Source organism: Chionomys nivalis, chromosome 1 (assembly GCF_950005125.1).
Source record: "Chionomys nivalis chromosome 1, mChiNiv1.1, whole genome shotgun sequence".
Taxonomy (NCBI): Eukaryota; Metazoa; Chordata; class Mammalia; order Rodentia; family Cricetidae; genus Chionomys; species Chionomys nivalis.
The window spans coordinates 172,457,140-172,477,957 of NC_080086.1; the positions used below are offsets into that span (position 1 = coordinate 172,457,140).

General features: G+C 42.4%; 1 protein-coding gene across 2 annotated transcripts in view; it reads left to right on the top strand.

Annotated features, from left to right (window-relative positions):
• Positions 1-20,818, top strand: part of Cep41 (centrosomal protein 41) — a 43,241-nt gene that overhangs the window by 16,192 nt on the left and 6,231 nt on the right. Inside the window, exons 3-9 of one of the 2 annotated variants that reach the window (XM_057788407.1) lie at positions 6,445-6,492; positions 10,580-10,641; positions 11,837-11,906; positions 16,921-17,065; positions 19,093-19,244; positions 19,621-19,688; positions 20,486-20,600. In XM_057788407.1, coding sequence (XP_057644390.1) covers positions 6,445-6,492; positions 10,580-10,641; positions 11,837-11,906; positions 16,921-17,065; positions 19,093-19,244; positions 19,621-19,688; positions 20,486-20,600 — 660 coding nt within the window. The remainder of the gene's footprint in view (positions 1-6,444; positions 6,493-10,579; positions 10,642-11,836; positions 11,907-16,920; positions 17,066-19,092; positions 19,245-19,620; positions 19,689-20,485; positions 20,601-20,818) is intronic. The other variant, XM_057788416.1, reaches the window with a different exon arrangement.

A 20,818-nucleotide genomic window follows, 5' to 3' on the forward strand; every position in this document is an offset into this window, starting at 1 on the left:
TTAAAGTTTTTAGGTTTTACATTTAAGTCCATGATACATTTTGAACTGCTTTCATGTAGAGAGGGCTGACTGAGATGAAGATTAGCTTCCTAATTTAGGATCTCTGACTGCTCTGGCATCTTCATCTGTGTCAGCAGTCAGGAGAATATCTATACGGGTTTATTTACAGGTCCGTGTTTTGTCCCCGTGATCTGTCTGTGTAGCCTTTTGCCAATGCCACAGTCTTGATTAATGTGGCTGCATAGTAAACTGGATACCTAGAATTGATTAGCCTCATTATTCCCATTCTGTTTTTCTTTACAAAATTATATTAACTAGTTGAATTTCTTTGCTTTTCCATATAAATTTTAGAATAATTTTCTTTACATTTGTAAAAGGGCTGATTTTTGTTTTGTTTTGTTTTGGGTTTTTTGAGACAGAGTTTCTCTGTGTAACAGCTCTAGCTGTTCTGCAACACTTTGTAGACCAGGCTTTCCTCGAATACAGAGATCCACCTGCCTCTGCCTGCCGGGTGCTGGGATTAAAGGCGTGCACCACCACACTCTGCAAAAAGGCTGGTTTTTAATAGGAATTATTTATCAATTTGTAGAGAACATCTTGACTATGTTGAGAACTACTGGTCTTTTTCTGTTTCTGTGAATATGCCTATTCTGACCATTCATGTACATGGAGTTGTATGTGGCCTGTTGTGTCTGTCCCCTTCAACATAGTGTAATGTATCAAGGTTTATCCATGCCACAGCGTATGTCAGTACTTCGTTCCTTCTTATTGCCAAGGAATGGTCCATTGTACAGGTGTTCTGTTTGCTTCTCTGCTCAGCAGTTGATGGACATTTAGATTACTTATACTCTTTGGGCATGGTATGTCTAAGAACATTACATATGCAAGTTTTTCTGTACATATGTTTCTAGTTCTCTTGGATATTGAGGACTTGAATTACTGGTCATACGATACTTTTTTTTTTCTGAGAATATGCCAAACTTTTCTAACCAAACCACACCAGTTTACCTTGCCATCAGTAATTCAAGAGGGCTTTATCCCCTCCACATTTTCACCATTGCTTTGTCCACCATCATGGGCATGAAGTATCTTCTTGTGATTTTAATTTGTGTGTTTCTAATGACTAATGATGATGAACGCCTTTTTTGTGCACTTATTAGCACTTGTTTATTTTCTATGGAAAAATGTCTATTCGGATCATTTGTTCATTTTAAAACTGGTTATTTTTCCACATTTTAAGTTCTTTTGTTTATTCTGGATACTAGACTCTTAACAGAAATATGATCTTCAGATGTATGTTCCTATGCTGTGGTTTGTCTGGGGTTTTTGTGGGACTTAGCTGGAGGAATAAATTACATCTACCCATCTTTCCTAGAAGCAAAAGTCTCTCAAACTAGTTTTATAATAGCTTTTGGAAGAACCAACCGTGCCTTATTGCTTCAAACTCCCAAGTACTTTATAGTCAGTGTGGGAGAAAAATCCTATTCTAGCATTTGGTTTGTGTGTGTGTTTCACATTTAGCCATCAATCAACTTCAGGGAGAAATCTTTAATGTTTACATTTCCATGTATTTTTGTGACTTAACTCCCTGGTGTTCAAACCCTGTGGGTTATAGGCTAAGATGTACAGCCTGTCAGCTTTTGGGGGCTATCAAGGTCTATGGGAGCCCTAAACACATCATTTTGCCCAAAGGTTAGCATTGCCGTAGGTGAAAACGTTGAGGAGTCCTGCTTAAAAAAACACTAGAGGAACCTTAGAGCCCAAGCTGCAGGGAGAAGGTCTCACTGAGCACAGGGAGAAGGGCTCACTGAGCACAGGGAGAAGGACTCACTGAGCACAGGGAGAAGGGCTCACTGAGCACAGGGAGAAGGGCTCACTGAGCACAGGGTATGTTTAAGCTCTGTAGCCACAGCTGTGGAAATGGGCAGACTGAGTGGGCAGCTCCCATGTCCAGGCTAAATAGGTGAGCCTTTATTCTTTTCTTATCTTCTGGAGTCTGACCTCTTCCTCCTGAAGGAGGCTGTTTGGTCTCTGCTCCTGACTCCAGTTCTCGAGGAGACCTGCGCCCTGCAGTACAGCTGTGGCTGACAGCAGGGCTATGCTGAACTTCCAGTATTTCCTTTGTTTCAGAGGTGCCTAGGTATATCTCTTCAGCCCCTCCCATTGCCAGAATCTGCCTGGAGTGGGCTGGCTTCTGAGTTACTTTGCTCAGTCCCAGCTGCAGGACTCTGTTGCAAGCACCCTCTCTGGGTTTCTGTTCTGCAGCTCTGCTTCCTTAGGGGCCACTCTAAACCTCCCGCTCTTCCTGGGCTCGTCTCAGCTCTCCTGGTCGCTGCATTGTTGCCTCCCTTCTATTTTCACTGGAACTCTCGTTTCTTTAGCTTCCCTCTTCGACTTAGTCTTTTCTAGCATGATTTCTTTATTTTTGTGAATGTCACCTTCCTTTTGTTACATCTCAGAACTAATCACTCCCTTTTCTCTCTCTTAGTCACTCCTTTCGCTGATGATTCACTAATAGTTTTGATCTTAAGCACTCAAGCTCATTACAGGCTACGTGCGCTTCATTTTCATTTGGTATTTGATTTGTCTCTTACGTCAAAGGAAGGAATGTATGTGAAAGGCTTACAAACCAGAAAGCTGTAGGCCCACGTGTAACTGATCTGGGCTAACAAAGGATCACTGTGCCTCTTTTCATGCTTCCTGCCCCTTCTGAGCCAAAAGAACTTCTCCATAGAGGAGGGAGATACTGAAGAAAAACATAAAGCCGTGGAGCTGTCTCTTAGCAACTGAATTCCTGCCTTATAAATCTTGCCCTCTCTAGATTACTGCTGCTCAGAATCATTTGCTTTTGTTACATGCTCAGTACAAATAACGTTATTAAATTATAGGAACACAATGGAGGAAAAAATCAAAGCAGTGAGTCACTCCGTGAATCGATTGTACTCTGTCTTTGCACGGGGCTACTGATAGAATTGAGTTGTTTCTTTCTCTTGATTCAAATTGTAGAACTCTTGTTAGATATCTTTCATTGCAACTTCAGTGGTAAACAAGGTAGAAGCTAAATATCACCTTAGGCATTTTTAGGCTGCCTGAGTCGATGGCTCATATGTGTACTCTGTTGCGTAATTGTGTATCATTCAAGTTGCATGTCATCTAAAGGAAATCAGGAGATCGGACATATATGAAACGCAAGGCAAATCAGGGTGTGATGATTTACATTACAAAATAACTTTCTCTAAGGACTTTTCAAATGATAGAGTTTTGTAGTATGTTTATCCAGCTAATGTCTTTTTAGTGTCTCCTACACTAGAACAGAGGAATAAAGATTTTATGTGTGGATATGCACAGATAAATAGCCCTGGGCTTTCTGTAGAAGACGGTAGATAAGGCAGTCTAGTCAGTGATGTATGCTTTGTTAGAGGCAAGCCGCTTGCTGTAGGAGTGAGGGGAGGGAAAGGCCACACTTCCTGCGAGGAAGCCAGTGCAGGGACTAGAAAATGAAGGCTAGCAGAGCTCAAGGTTAGCCATGAAGACCGCCGCGCTGAAAGTCAGCAAGCTGCTGGCATCTTCCCTCCTAGAGCTGGGAACTCAAATCCAGTATTGGGCAGTGGACAGCCGCTCAGCTTTTATTTTGCTTCATTTGGCTTTTTAATTAATTAGTCTTATTTAGGAAAATTTGGCAACAATACTGGATTTCAAAAAGTCTTAAAAGATTGGCTCTCTGATAGCTTTTCAGGCTCCTTTGGTATAAAAAGACATGCTTATAAATAAATGGCCTATGGAGTTTGTCCATTTCCAGTCATTTTGTTGCAATTAGATGTATTAAGACAAAGCCCCTATTTGACACACCACTATAAAATGCATGATAAAATGCCACTTTTCATACTTATTCAAACCATTTACAAGGGGCCAGTGGAGTCTTCCTACTGTCTCTGTCTGCAGCTGAAGCAGAATAGAAACCCTCTGCTCTTTCTCCTCCATACCGGGGGAAGAGTGGATGCCTATAAAGAAAACAGCCTTTTGTTACTTGTCCTCTTAGATTTGGTCATAATTTTGTCAAGTATTTGTAGAAACAAACGCAAGAGGTTTTTGGTTTTCTGGCTTCAGTATGAAAAGCAAAGGTGGTGAAGCCCTTGCTCTGCCGGAGGCTCTGCCGGAGCCTGCTGCGTAAGACGAGGTGGCTGTGCAAACCCGCAGGAAGTGTGGGTAGTGCAGAGATTAATTTTCAGGGCGGGCTATCGCTTAGTGGTAGAGCACTTACTTAGTACATCTGTGGCCGTAGATTCAATCTCCAGCACTGCAGAAATTTAAAAAAAATACATACATTCATATATAAATTTTAGATACTTTGTTAATATAAACAGTATTAGTTGTGACTACAATATTTTAATAAGAAATTAAATCAATGGAGCTAGCTGTTGTTTTCCATTCCTCAAGAAATTTGTAGCATCAAAATGATCCTGTGCTCAAAGAAGGAACACAAGTTATAATGCATTTCAAACCGCAGGAGGACTTGATTGTCACTTAAGGTAGACTCCTTGCCTAGCATGCAGGAAGCCTGGGGCTCAATCTCCACTACCAGTTACAATAAAACAGCAGTGGAAAAGCCAGGTGGTTCTGTGAATCGTACTAGAAACTGGGAGGGTGGGAATGCTAATCCTCGAATAATTGGTGAGTTGCTGCATTGCTGGGCACATTGATGAGGGTTTTTTTTTTTTCCTCCCAGTCTTCTGACTAAATCGCCTGAAGCTCCCCCTAAACCTAAAGAAACCTAAAGAAACTGTGGCTCCAACCACACACGGTGTAGGAGACACAGGAAGGGACCCATCACTGGGGCTCTTGTGTGGAGTGTTTTAAGGATCAAGTCTATAAGATGCTGAACAGCAAACTAATTGGCGTTTTCTTCAAAACCTCGGTGTGTTGACTGGCAAGTCCACACTTGCGCTCAGAGCTGCAGTAGGGAAGAGGGTGGGGACCCAGAGGAATTGATGGTCTATGCTGTGGAATTCCTGGGTCAGTTTGCAGGTCAAAGGCTTGTTTTAGACATTTAAGGAGTATTGGCTCTTTCTTTCTCTCCCTCTGTGTATCCTCCCCACAAAAGAAGGAAGAAAGCTTTGACCCAAGAAAGAAAAACCCAAAGCTCTTAAAACACATTGTATTTGGCTCTTGTCTGGTTCTTGGGGACTTGGGAGGGTCTTCTGAAACATAGTCAGGGCCCCTTGAGCTGGCTTCAAGCCTCCTTAACAGCCCCGATTTCTCCCTGAGATTCTGGAAGGATACCATCTGAGTTTAGGGGTGCACTGCACCCTTCCTATCCTGATAGTGTGTGTCCTAAGATAAAAACAGACAAAAGTAACAATAATAACTAAAAATAAACCTAAAGTAGTGAGTGTTTATTCTATGCTGAATTCATGGTAAATTTTTGATAACAAATTAAGTATGGTGTTATTTTGAAAATACATTTGGGGGTTTAAAAAGGGACTTTTTTTTTCTCTCAGTCTCTGACCCAGACATGAAGAAAGTTCAGAATTAATGTCATTCATTAAAAGCGTTACTTTTATCTGAAGTTAGGCTGAATCTCAAGGTCTAAAGAGGAACAAAACTGTAGAAATGAGAAATTATTTTTAATGTTTTTCATTTACCATCTTTAGGTGTAAGATAGAACTTGCCATGTTGAATCAAATCAAATTGCAGCACACTCGGTTTAAAGAATAATAATAGCCCTGGCTGGAAAGCTAGAATTTAATTCATTTGGAAACCAAATGATCATGGACTGGCTTTAAAGCCTGAAAATGCTCCAAACCACCTTGGCTAGGGCTGAGTACTGTAGAACCAGACCATAAAACACGAGGGCCGGGCGTGCTCCGTGGCGCACACCAGCACACCAAGTCCGTGGTGGATACTAGTGCCCAGATTGTGTGGTCTGGTTCAGGCTGCAGCGTCAGCATGAATACTGGAATACACGGTGCGGGGAGGGGAAGCCACAGAGACAAAGTGGAGTGGAAAGAGTCGCTTGGGCAGCCACAGAGGCAGATTTTAGACATTCAACAATGATTGCTTCTTTCTTGTTTTCCTCTGTATATCTAACCACAAATGGCTTTGGGGGATATGAGGAGGAAGAAACCTCTGACTCTAAAAGGGTAATGCAAGGGAATGAAGGCTGTAAACGGTCATCTGTGTTGCCTGAGACTGGGCACTGGTTGGGACAGTACACCTGGACCAGAGCAATAAACACCCTGGACCAGAGTATTTCCCTGGTTCGTTTCTTTAGCTGATGCCGCATAATCTACAAGGCTGTTTACCACGTGTGGCTCATTTGCCTGTTGTCCCGTGTTCTCTGATAACAGGACAGAGGAACTGGGGGGTGCTCACTCTCAGCCTGATTCACGATGATACCCATTTCCCAACAGTAAAGCATATCTAAGATGTGTCTTCTCTTTCTAGGTAACAGTATGACCAAATACATTGAGAAGCTAGAAGAGATTAAAAAAAGTGAGTACCACTCTTGATGGCTTGGGAGAAATGATGGAACTCTGTAGGCATCTGTCAGCTGGCCGCCACACTCTACAGCTGCCATGCATGGAGGCTGTGGGGGTCAGGTGAGCCTGCTGGTGCTTGGAGACACCAGGCACCCCCCTGTCTGCTCAAAGTCCATCCTGTAGGGAATTTTCATGTTAGAACCCAGGCTTCTGGTTCCGTCATACTACAGTGGTTCTGGTCTTTTATTCTAGTGCTCGGTCTTCTTATTTGGTCCATATCTGAGATAGGGTAATAACAGCTCTATTCATAATGGTCTTATAAGTATTCATTGGCGAATGTTCGTGAAGGACTAGGAGGTCTGAGGAAGCCGACTTGTCCTCAGTGCTCCACATTAGCCATTCATTGCAGTCTGTTTTTTTTTTTTTTTTAATTAAAAACCATATTTCATGCAGATCCCTTTAGAAGCTAATCTTCTGCAGAGCTATCTGGCTGGTAACTGAATGCATTGCCCTCACACAGAATCGTTGTTTTTTAATCTGTATCCAAAAACCAGTCGATAGGAAATGTACATGCTGAGGCCAGAATTAAAGAAGATGTTTTCTAAGATGGATTCTCTTGTGTTAAGTAGGAGAAGTCAGGGCCAGGGTATTTGGCTGATAGGAAGAGGCTCATGCATCTTCTTGGGAGAGAAATTACAATTCTGAAATACATCAGAACTGGTTTTTTTTTTTTTTTGGTTTTTTTGTTTGTTTGTTTGTTTATTTTTGACACAACAGATCTTTTTAAGTTAAAAAGATGGTGTCCCATTTGAATTGTGCAGTATAGGGAAACCCACAGTAGATGTGGCCATGGGCAGCTTTCTACCCTCTTTATTTGCTGCAGTTGACTAGAAGACCCAGGTCTATAGACATCCTATATATTCAATATTATTATTGAGTATATAGTCAATATTAAATAATAAATACAATATCACCAGATCATTCTTTCTCATTTTACATGATGTCAGTTATCTATCTTAATATATACATGCTAAATTTCTGAACTATGAACGAAATCTTGTTCACTCACCGATACTGCTGTCGTTCTCAGCACACGGCCTGCTTCAGTTGGGGTCTGTGGCCTCTTTCAGCTCCCTTCCATTTGAAGCGAGTTGTCAGCTCACATGTCCATACCAGGATCTAGTCTGCTCAGATCATCTAAACCTTGCTTTAAAACATTTATTAAGAGTACAATGTGGCTTCCAGAGCCTCTGAACTTTAATAGAGACCGCACAGAACCGTTCTTGGAACTGAACCCTTGAACATACTCCTTCCTTCCTTCCTTAGAAGTCGTGGGCTTCCTCTCCTCTCCATCTGATGCTTTGTGCTCATCCCCAAAGAAACACTTTAGACTCTGGTTTGGCGCCTGCATTTCAGAAGCTGCCCCACCCCACTTTCTGTTGCAAGTGTTCTCTTGGTCTGCGTGGAGGAGAACGCTGCCTTGTCCCTTGTCATCCTAGACCCAGCTCTCTGCCGGCCTCACCTCAGATGCCGCGTCTGTCTGTGAAGTCACAAACCTTGTTCTGTTACTTTCTTTTATTTGTCTTCCTCTGTGAGTTCAACCTCCTTTTCTTTGCTAATAGCACATTTTAACAGAACCCTGGAAATGCAGAAGGCCTTTGTAACCTGAACATTCTTTGCGCCGTACCTGGGGAAAGCGATGCTCTCTGCTATTGACCATTGACAAAGCCTATTCTTGGGGCCCGGTGGTCAGATGGCACTAGCTGGGCCTAGTGTGAGACATCCTAGATAGTCGGCTCTCTGTCCTTCCAGTGGCTCAAGTGTGAGACATCCTAGATAGTCGGCTCTCTGTCCTTCAGTGACTCAAGAGAGGCCAGCTCGGCCCCTGGACTCACTGGAGAAGCCGAGCCTGATAGTGTGTCTGAGCTGGGATAGTCTGTCTCCTGCAGAGTCCGAGAGGAGCCCAAGTAGTAGAAGCTCCATTCTTAAAGCTGTGCTCGCTCTTGCGAGGACAGACGGACAGAGTTGTCCAAGTCGTCTTTTTTTATACAGCTTAAAACTCCACATAAGACTTTGGCTTGATCTTTTATCTCTGAGCAATAATGTCAGAAAGTCCTGTGGATGGCTCTCCTCCTAAACCAGAACCAGGTATGTCGTGCCCAGGCTGCAGTATGTGGTGGGTTCTGAGGGCTTATCCAAAAGATATTCTACATGCTACGGCAAAGCTTGCTATTTGTGTGGTACCATCTCTGTTTAGCCACAGGGGATTTTAGTGTGCACATGTTTTACTTACAGGTATTTCAAGCTATGTAACAATACCAAAGAAATACCAATGGATAGATGTCAAAATACAAGCTCTTTGAAAGCTATTGGCTTTTTTATTGTCTAATTTATCGCTATTTTAGTTTACAAAAAATTTCTTTAGGTGGGCAGGCTGGTGTTGAGGGCACTACTATAGCAGTTCCCTTGTTCTTGGGAGGACTCTACTAAGCCTGCTGGGGTGTGCAACCAGGCACATTTATTAGCTTACTTTATTCAGTAGAAGCTACTCTAAGAACTTTCTAGAAATAATAGTTTACTTGCCAAATTGCTCTCTTCAAGACATTTTTAAAAAGAGAAGTTTTAATTCCCTGAAAGAAAGAGCTGTAATATATTTAACAGATGGTTAGTTTTTAAGGTATTATTATTTCCTGACTCTAATTATTAAAATATTTGGTAAATCAAGCTTAGATTAACCTCCAAAGTAACCATCCAGTTTGTGCTGAGTTTTTTGGGGAATTCATGGAACTGATTAGTAACACCAAGTAAATAATCTTAAACACCTTTAATCCTTTCCTTTGTTGCTAGGAGTCTTGATGTATGAGACATTCTGTGAAGGCCTTGGCAATTATCCAGCTAACCTTTAGTAATTCTTAAATAATGAGGCAGTCTTTAAGGAGCCCTGGGCACCAGTGTAAAAACCATGAACAGGAAGGAAGGATAAAGGCGGGCAGAGTTCAACAATGCAAGCTTTAAAATTAGCATCATTGTTAGAAAATTTTCAGGAAGTGAGCTTCTGGGGAGAATCTTCAGAGCAGATATTGGAAAGTGAGATTCTCTGGTTTTTAATGTTTGTCCGATGTGTTCTGAAGATATCTTTTTCTTTGTGTGAAGACAAGATCTTGCTATTCTTTCAGGCTGGTCTTGAACTTGGGAACTCCTGTCTCTGCCTCCCAGTTGCTGGGATTACAGAATGTTCTAGCATGCCTGACTCACACAAAGAGCTATTGATGGTCAGTGGTGGTGCACGTCTTCAGTACCAGCACTCACAAGGCAAAAGCAGGCAGATCTCTGAGTTCGAGGCCAGCCTGGTCTACAGAATGAGTTCCAGGACAGCCAGGGCTACACAGAGAAACCCTGTCTCGAAAAACAAAAACCAAAACAACAACAGCAAACCAAAAATAGCAAAGAGCCATTGCTGTAACTGTAGAAGCACCCCCCACCATTTGAGTTATATTTCAAAACTATAAAGATGATGCTGAGTAAATACAGATTATTTAGTTTGGTTTTTATTTGATTTTATTTTCATTTTGGTAAAAACATAATTTACCACCAAGCCGTTTTTAAGTGCGCAGTTTCTACAGTTGTGCTGTGTGTCCTGTTGTGCAGCAGACTCCAGAACTGTCCTTGTACAAAACTGGCTGACTTGAGTCTTTAAAGAAACACTAAGTCATGCAGCCCAATCATCACCTCGCACCCAGCACCCGCCTCACCAGTTGTGTGGCCCGAGGCAACTCGGAGTCTTCATCATAGTCTGTTAAATGTGGACGGTTATCCCTTCCTTTGTTCTAAAAAGGACTTGAGGCAGCTGCCACGAATGCACACCACATAATATGGCCGTAGTGGAGACAACTTAGTGGAAGGAGAGCTCTCCAGGTGGCCAAGCACAGGGGTGCGCTGAAAACCCCACCTTGCCTCCCTGAGCACCCTTCGAAGATCAGATCTTGTAAGAAAGTACACTCAGAACTTGAAAGTGACACCATAGAACTTGATAACTAGAACGAATAGCCCAGAGCCCACAGTGAACCCTCACAAGTGCGTGTCGTATTCTGCTTTTTCAGATTATAGATACAAAAAAGATGAACTTTTCAAGAGACTGAAAGTTACCACCTTTGCCCAGCTGGTAAGTTTGTTGATCTTTTATTGGACTAAAGGCGAGTCTGTACTGTTCTATATGAGCATTCTGGGCATCTCGGGGTCTTCTTGCAAGGAGAAGCTTCTGGCCCTTCCTATTTCACCATAAGGGGATGAATTGGTGTCTATGGGGGTGATGTTCACAAAAGGATGGCATGAAATTTTTCTCTTTAATAGGGGTTCCATGAAATAAATACATCTGCATTCTATTTTTAATGATCAGAGTTGTGATTTAAGTTTTTATTATACTTTGTACACTTAACATTTAGAATCTAACATTTTCAATTCTAGATTGTTTGAATTTTTTTTTAAATAAATGACTCCCTTTTTGTGTCTCTGAATTTTCTGAACTGCTCTGCTGTGAGCTATTTCTTTACTTCAAGCAAGGCATTTTCTCCCTTCACTGAAAAATAATGGACAAGGTGTCTCTGTGACCCCCAAACAAGAGGTTTGTTGATGCAAGTTAGATTTCGGGCTCTATGGACAATGCTTTAAAAATCGTCACTGTGTTAAGACAGACAATCTGTAATCAGCATATTCATAATTCCTTTTATTTCCCAATTGTATGTTGTTATAAGTCAGTATCATGTTTTCAAGTAACACTATGCTGTGCTGACTCTGTCTCTATACATGTAAACTCTTTTTTGTTTTTTTTGTTTTTTTTTTTTTTTGGATTTTTCGAGACAGGGTTTCTCCGTAGCTTTTGGTTCCTGTCCTGGAACTACCTCTTGTAGACCAGGCTGGCCTCGAACTCACAGAGATCCGCCTGCCTCTGCCTCCCTAGTGCTGGGATTAAAGGCGTGCGCCGCCGCCACCACTACCCGGCACACGTAAACTCTTATCATGTCTCCCATCTGAACTGATCCCTTGGAGTTTCTGTATTGATACTATGACGCATCTTGTTTGTTTCTTGTGTCGTTTGTGTGTAAAGTTTTGAGTGAGTTTCTGTTTTTTGGTTTTTGGGTTTTTTTTTGTTTCTTCTGGAACATTCATTCATGGTGTAATTAGCACCCTGATGATTAAGAGGCCTGAAATCAGTAAGATTTGCCAGTCAGGACACTACAGCTGCTTCAAACAAGATGGCTTTGATGTTTGGAGTTGCCCAGTCTTTTTTAAAAGACAGAACCACCTGTGTTTAAAGCAAAACTATGTGCACATCAACACATTTCGTTCTTTTCTATCAGGTCATTCAAGTTGCTTCCCTGTCAGATCAAACACTGGAAGTGACAGCTGAGGAGATTCAAAGGCTTGAAGGTAATAAGAATTGAGGATGTCAGAAACTAGCAGGTTGGCCCGAGGTGAAAGTCCTCACCCTGTACGTGTATCGGTGTGTTTACAGGGAATTGGGCCATTGATACAGCTGTTTGCAGTCAGTTACTCACAGAGAAATGCTATCTGGTGCCCTAATTATTCTCATTTCTTTAAAAAACAAACAAACAAACAAAAAAGTTTTTTCTGACACACAATTTCAATGTTTTAGATGTTTGAATACACGACTTCCTTTTTTTCCAGAAACTATTTCTAATGTCTTGTGCATATGCACAGGTTACAGAAGTCAGTGGTAAGAGACTAGAAAGCTGAGAAAACACCTCTGCTCCCATGGGGTTTGTAGCTGTGCGTGGACACACAGAAGTGTGTGTGTGTGTGTGTGTGTGTGGTGTGTGTGTGATGGAAGAATGCTGCGGTGCTGAAAGTTACGTGTGGTAGGAGTCATTGCGGAAGGCAGCAACCATTTGTTACACACGAATTTTATTGTTTAATATTCTCAAAAATGGGAAGGAAGGAAGGTACATTTCAGAGATAAGAAGCCTGAGCATCAGGAGATACGCCCCGATGGCATGTCTAGTAAAGAGTGGACCTGGGATTCCACTCTAAATCTCCAGTAGTGTTCTTCTCATTGTACCACCAAGGGACTCTGCAGAGTTCCTTTGAAGATACGTGAGATGCCACGGGAGTTCTCAGGAAGGAAGGATGTTTTCCAGTTAGACAGAACCAGGCTTCCTGAAGGTATCTGAACTAGGTAGGCCTCAAAGGGGCAGGCACAGTTATGGGGGAGAGGAGCCTAAGCAAGGCATGGACATGAAAGGACAGTGTGAATGCCAGGAATCTGGTAATCCAGGCTGGTTTTGGTCTTCGGGGACGAGTAGACACTGGGTGGAAGATAAGGCCAGAAAGATAAGCAGGCTCCAGATTTCCTTGCTTAAATACCAACTGGAAAACAAAACCCGTTTAGTTGTACACTCATGAAAGGAATACACAGACTTCGGGTCTTGATTTTATCCTGAAGTACCCTGCAATCAATGCGTGCCTGTTTACTAAAGAGGAATGTGTTTGTTAAGGTTGATGTAGGCCAGGAATTTAACTTCTGATTTCAAGACAAGGTTCTCAGGAAGTCTGAGCACACTGGTTTTGTGCAACTCAACTGTCATTTTACTGGGCTGGTTTTTGTTAGGGAGGATAAAGAGAATCTGAAAACGACAGGATTTATCTTTGACAGATGCCTCTCACCCAGCAGAGAAATAAGGGTTCATTGTAACCGAGGTAATTGAGTCTCCTCATACAAGCGCTCCCAATTTTAACCAGGTTATAGGAGCACCTAGATTCGGCCTTTAATTCATTGTTGAGATTGCCGCACCAGAACATAAGCGCACATGCAATTTTCTCCTCTGAGATGAATTTGCACAGCAAAATAGGCTCTGGTAAAATAGGACGCCATAATGTGTGAGTAACATTAGTGTTTTTCTAGAGCTCTACACGGATAATAGCTCAGTCAGGAGTGCCTACATAACAAGCTGTGTCTGAATATTTGTTGGTTACCTTTGAAGAATGCAAAACCCTCCTTTTACAATGTTAATGCTTTTTCCTGACTTAAAAATGTTTCAGGATGGCAAAAATATATAAAAAAAAAATGATAATAATGAGTGTCAATATTTGGGTCCATTTTTCTGCATCTTCCTCCTTACAGTGCATGCTCTCTGTGTGTAGCTTTGCTCTGTGCAGCTCTAAATTAACTTTTTTTTCATGCATATTTTCCAATGTCATTAAACAGACTTCAAAAACATGACTTTAAAAATTCTGTTCCTGTATATATCTATCTTTGGGACATACCTTAACTATCCTACTGTTGAGCATGGCGGTTTTTATGTGCTGTGTCACTGTGATGAAATGACACCACATTGTACATGTAAACAGGCATGTGAGTCTCATTGTTCCTTGCGGTTGAGTCACTACAGATGGTCGAAGGTGAAACCACTCCCACACCATCGCAGTGTGGCTGTGACCTACATGCATTCCTGTCAGGAGTGAATGGGAACACCTTGCCGCTAAAATGGAATAAATACCCCTTAGAAACTACTTGCTCGTGCAGTGGATAAAAAAATTGTATCTAATCATTTTATTTTTTAATTTCTTTGTTAATGAAATTGAGCTGTGTATATATGCATGTGCATGTCCCCACATACATTCATTTACTGGGCCTCTGCCTTTTAAAAATATTTTTGTATGTTGTTTCCTATTTTATTTTTCTAAAACAATGCCCATCATTTTTATTGATTTGGTGAGCACTATGGATAATTTATATCTTTATATAACAGTAACAAATATAATACTGAAAATGATGAGAAAGAACTCCTTGCTTATTTATAATTAATTAATGAGACCAGAATTAAGGACTGACATGTTTGGCTGGGGGGTAGTCAATCAGGAACATGCCAGAAGTGGTACCTCTTCGTTGAGGGCTTCATTGAGACCCAGAATAAAATTTTGCATGAGACTAAGGGGCCTAAAAGGTTTGAATAGATCTTTATAGTTGTAGTTATATTTCTAAGGGAATGTTTAATCACTGCAGTTATTCCATGTTTTCTAATCAGTGTATAAGAAAGATGTTCTATGTGGTTATTAGCATTTAAATCATAACCTCAGATTATTGTTTGTCCATGTCATTCTAGTATTTGTTTGAAGTTTCTAGGCATATTATATCATATACAAATTAAATTTTAGTCTTTTTTAGTAGTTAAGCCTCTTCTATTTCTTCCTTCACTGTATTTGTTAGAACAGAAAATCCTCTAATGTCATTGTCTCATTCCCATTCTATATTCTTAGAGATTATTGAAGGCCCAGAGAGCTTTGGTATATGGGAACTGTATTTATTCAAATTTAGTATATTAAAAACCAATTTTGTTTGTTTTTCAAGAAAGGGTTTCTCTGTGTTGCCATGGCTGTCCCGGAACTCTCTCTGTAGATCAGGCTGACCTCGAACTCACAGAGTTCCGCCTGCCTCTACCTCCTGAGTGCTGGGATTAAAGGCGTGCGCTGCCACTACCCAGCCAGGTATGTTTAAATTTTAACCTGAGAATTTAAGTAATATTTATTGCCAAATATAAAAATATCAATCTTAATCCCGTCACACGGGCTCACACCCAGGGCTGTGTGCATACTAAACACATGCTCTTCCACTGGGTTTTATCCCCGACCCATAAAAACATACTTTTATATTTTAAAAAAAGTCATTAAATTTCCAACCCAGAATTTTACCAAGTGGCTTTAAGTATTTTGTGTCTTTCATGTCTGTTTTAATAGACAACAGCTGATTCTGATATCTGCTTTTTGCTTTCAGTCAGTGCAATGTGCTGTTTGGATTGAAGTCTGTGAAGCAAATCTGACTCACATGGACCTGTAGTTAGTTGGCAGAGGGAGGGGTATTTCACTAACCCTTTCAGTCAGCTGTTTCTACTTCTTTTGATACTACATAAAACCCATCAGCTGGTTCATCCTCTCTCCCTCTTTCCCTTTCTTCCTTCTCTCTGCTCCCCCTGTCCTTCCTTATTCTCCATCCTTTCCCTTCTTTCTAGCCTAGCTTCAAACTCCCAGTCCTCCTGCTGATCACAGGCACGGCCAGCCTGCTTGGCCAGTTGTTTCTTAAGGGTTTGCTGCATCTGACTTCTGACCCACTTCAGTGGACTGGTATGCTCTGTTGTGTTAAAGCCCTTTGGTCGGCCTCTCCTGCCTGTGCACAGCCTCACGCCGTGCACTGCTTGTTTGTCCAATGTCATTTCACTGACATGGAAATCAGATGTGTCCAATGTGTGTTGGAGGGCTCTTCATGCTTCACCTCCAGGTGCCAAACACAGATTCCAAAAGTCTGGGTTTTCTTCAAAATTTAGCCACTGACAAGAAATACCATCAACTGTTTTCTTTAAAAGAATTCTCCCTCAATTCATCATTGAGACAATGTCTCCAAATGCACAAGTAAGGACTCAGATTTTCTTGCAAAGAAAAGATGCCTGCAACAAAAATATCTGGCTCAGCTACAGCCTAGCAAGCATTCTAATCCTTACCCCTGACATTTCCTCATACATGGGTATCTAGAAAACCCCCCTGGCATCACACAGACTACTCAAAGGCAAACACCTACACTAGAATCAGTTTGCTCTTCTTTCTGAGCTGGGGTCTTACCCTGTAGCTCTGGCTGGCCTGGGACTCACTGGCTCAGACATTTCAGTCTTCTCGCCTCAGCCTCCCAAGCGCTAAGATTGCAGCCGTGAGTCACCACACCGGTTCAAGGTGAGAGGTAATGGGAATGATTAATCATTGTTTTATGAGGGACACGCTTTAGTATTTACTGCGAGAGCATGTGCAACAGGGACAACTGTGCCTGCTAATAAGTGTGGAGCCGCTTCCTGATGTTTCCCGAGTGCTGGAGTTTTCACTGTCCTCTTTGTGCCAGCAGAGCAAACATAAATACAGCCAAAAAGTGACAGGGGCTTTGAACTTAGCTCAGCTGGTAAAACACTTGCCTACCAAGTTCAGGGCACTGGGTTCTGTCCTCAACTGAGGTGGGGGTGGGGACAGGTGACATCTTAGGAAATAGCTTTCACTTAGTATTCAATATGAAAGGGTCTTGAGGAACTCCTGGGGTTTATTTCACTGCATTTTGAGAGCTCCCCGTGTTACAACTTTTAGAATAACTCATCAATAGTGATACAGTTGTTTTTTGCTTTGTATCAATGGAGATACCTAATAAGTAAATTCCAATACTGAGATTGCATTTGGTTACTTCTTTTTAAATTTTTTAAAGATCTTCATTTATTTGTGGGTGTGCGTGAGTGGGCACACGCGTGCAGCAGTGCACATGTGGAGGTAATTATTGAGTCTCTCCTTTCACTGTGTGGTTTCCAGGGATCAAACTCATGTCATCAGACTTGATGGCAAGCGTCTACACCCACTGAGTTGTTTAACCCGCCCTGTATTTCTTCATTGCAAATTTTAGACAATGATTCTACAACTTCAGAGGCTGATGCTGAAATTGCTGCCAAGACCAATGGAAAAGGGAGCCCTGGGGAGCAGTCACCCAGTCCTGTCCAGTTCATCAACAGCACTGGAGCAGGGGACTCCAGCCGCTCCACTCTCCAGAGGTACCTGTGTTGGATCCGAGCATTTACTCTGTGTTCTTCTGGCCCATTTCAGTGATTGGCGTATCTGAAACAGAACTGGCAGCAGTGACGTCCTACATTTTAATCCCAGCCCTTTACATTCTTCCTTTTTAACTAAGTGTTACCTGAGCCCTTTTCACTTCTTACTGGACTCATGTGAGAGAGGATTAATAGGTGTGTATTATCTTTCACTTCTTGGTTCCATTCTTCTCATCCCTTCTACATGTGGGCTAGTTAGGGACTATCTTTTTCAGGTGTTATGTTTCTATTCTGAGTATGAATTTTGCCCTGTCTACTGAAGCTTATATTGTCCTATATAGAATAACAAAGACTCAGTGCCACAAAATGCCCTGGCATGGAACAAGCATAGAGGAGAATGACAATAGCCACTGGAGTTTATTCTGAAACTGCCCCTGGCTCATCGTTTTTGTTTACAAGGACCTTACTCCATGCATTACTTCTCACAAATATTAGCTGTGGATTGTGAGACTGGTGCTGGTTTTCAGCATGTATCCATCCCATCTCCTCACAAAACACTTCTGCCAGGGAAATTTCTAGCAAAAGAAGTGCCATCGTTGGTTGTTGTCATTTCATAGCTGTATTTGTGAAAGGGCTATATAAAAATGCACTCATTTTTATAGCTATAGAAAGAAGATATAGGTGGGGCTGGAGAGATGGCTCAGCAGTTAAGAGCACTTGTTGCTCTTGAAGAGGACCTGGGTTCAGCTCCCAGTATCCGTATTGCAGCTCAAAACCAAATTCTGACCTCTGAGAGCTCCTGCAAACATAAGGTGTGCACACACGCAAACACACACACATACCCAGGTGCACAGAGATTGAAAAAGAAGAGATATGGGCCACCAGTGCTTCCTCAGAGCATGCAGGTTGGTATCAAATAGGTTTTCTTCTCCTTTGCCTCATTGAAGTATGCACTGTAGAGCCACAGTGTTTACTGGATATAAATGCAGATAGTGAAGTCCTGCGATGGTAGAGGAGCTAGGCAACATGCTGATCTCTGACTGAGCGGCTCCTTACCATGTCCTGCCTGCATCTTCTTACTTCCTTACAGATCCTTGGCCGTTTTGTTCGTGGTCCCTGGTCTTCTTAGTCCTCTGCTGTCCTGCCATGTTTTCCTTATGACATTAAGATGGCAGCTCAGCCCGTGTTTAATGACCGTGGAAGCAGCACTGTCAGTGACGAACCCCTTATTTCAATCCCGTCTCTTCCCTTGTCTCATTATATGAATGCCACTAGCTCTAAAAGCCTCTTCAGGCTCATCATCATCCTGTATAAATTGGAAGTAAGTGCAGATAACTATTGAAAATAGGGTTCAGTGTCCACATTGGGTAGGCCGATGTGTAAGGACATCCACGCATCACTTAATGATAGGACGTTCCGAGAAATGTGTCATTAGGTGATTTTTCCATGGTGGAGCATCAGGAGTGTACTTTAACAAACTGAAATGGCTCCCCATCACTCTGCAGAGTCATCTTATGGGGCTGCTATTATATTCTGCCCACGTTTGACTGGAATGTCTTCACATGGTCCCAGACATAAAACAATATTGGTACTTTATATTGTACTTAATATACATAAAAATATTTTGCATTTCTGTTGTCCTGCAAGCCATTTTCTCTGTCCATGTATTCTGCTTTCTTAATCCTTACTCTGATCCTGTTAGATAGCTGTCGCCTCTTTCTGTGTGTGTCTCCTTTGCAGCTGAAGGCAGCATGTGCCCTACACTTTCTACCCCTCTGCCTCTAGCATTCTCTGCGGGTAATGGTGAATCCACACCAGCCCCTTCTTGGGGTCCAGTGTTGTAGAGTAGCATCCGCACAGCCCTGCTGCCTTCTGGAAAGAACTGAGGCGCTCTGCCCATTTGGTTTTTCTTGGGGGTACCCGTTGAGAAGACAAGGAACCCTCATCTCCCCATTCTGAAGAGACACATTTGACTTTTCAACCTCTGACCCCTGACTAGTTTCTGATGACCTATTGTTTTCCGCTTACAGCGTCATCAGTGGCGTTGGGGAACTGGATGTAGACAAAGGGCTAGTGAAAAAAGAAGCGCCCAGTGGGAAAGACAAGCCTTATCCGGACTGCCCCTTCCTGCTGCTAGACGTGCGTGACAGAGACGCTTATCAGCACTGCCACATCGTCGGGGGTAAGAAGAGGGGTGGTGGAGCCCCTCCGTCCCAGGAGCAGGGCCCAGCCTCGTTCCAGTGGAAGTGGGACGCTAGCACAGGTCAGCTGTCAGGGAAACCCTTGGAGTGAGCACCACATGTCCTCTGAGAGAGGCTGACCGTGTTCTCTGGGGCTCACAGGCCCAGCGCACAGTGCACTGAGCAGGGAAGCCGTTCCTCCTTTGTTCATGGCGCCCTTTCTCTCTCCATGTCTTTCGTGGAGTACTTAGGTATATTTAGGTTTATGGCTCACTGACTTTGAAATATATATTCACCTCTTAGGCTGTACGTCAGCTGGGAAGTAGGGCCAGATTGTAAGAGAGCTCTAGGCTTCCTAATCTTGTTCTTCTCTTGTAGCTTACAGTTACCCAATTGCAACTCTGTCCAGGACAATGAACCCCTATTCAAACGATATACTTGAGTATGTATCCTTTGCTGCATTTTAAGGAGATGGTTGTTATCGGGATTTTAAGACTCAAACTTATCATGAACCATGTTCTTAGTGTGAAAACTGCAAAGGACCCTTGACTCTCACCAGGTCAGCACGTTTTAGATTTCAGATTCCTAGCCGCTACTGGGTGTCCTAACTATTAAGACAGATTCTTTGCAGTTATGCCTCCGTGTGCCAGAAGCCACTAGGTTCAGGGTGTCCTAAGACTCTGCCTCCTCTAGAAAGCTGCCCACATTGAACTTAAGAGTAAATATGTTTATATTTTCGTTTTTCTTTTAAAATTTTTAATTTTTTTCAGTCATAAAAATCATACAAGTAGAAAATACTGAAAATGTTAAAAAAAAAAAGAAAAGAAAAGAAAATATCCTATTATCAGATAATTGAGTAGCAACTCTTGTCACAATGCTGGGATATTTTGTTCTATTTTCTATATGTGTATGTGAAATTTGTCTTCACAAAATTGAAGTCAAACTGTACCAGATGTCATTCACATCTGTAATTTCCCATGCTAATGGAAGCTGTTGGTAAGCTCCATTTTTGACAGTATGTAATATCTCCTTGTCAGATCTACTTCCTAAACTGCCCCTTTATTGTGGGCTTTCGGTGGTTCTATTGTGTCATGGTGAGGAAGCCTTCGGTGGATGTGTTGGACATAGAAATCTCAAGTGGAAGCTGTAATCTTTCCTCTCCAGTATTGTAAGGTGAAAAGTGTGCGGCTCGTGCTGTCAGGACTAGGTCATGCTAGTTCCAAAACCTTAACTCACCTCACGGAAAAATGCTCACGGCAAGATCATCATTATGTACGATGACGACGAGAGGCTGGCGAGCCAGGCGGCCACCACCATGTGTGAACGCGGCTTTGAAAACCTCTTCATGCTCTCTGGGGGTGAGCAAAGCTTCAGTCTCCTCTCACATCCCGCCCTGCACTCAGCAGCCCTTCGGGCCCACACTGTTGCCTTCCAGTGCTCAGTGATGAGAGGGACCTTAGCCTGGGAAGACAGAAAGCCGCGCTGTCTGAAGGAGCCAGGGGTCATGTGAAGCATCCTCTGCTTCTGTCAGCACGTCTGTGTGGGTTTGTTTCGGGGGTGGGGGCTGGGGGCTTCA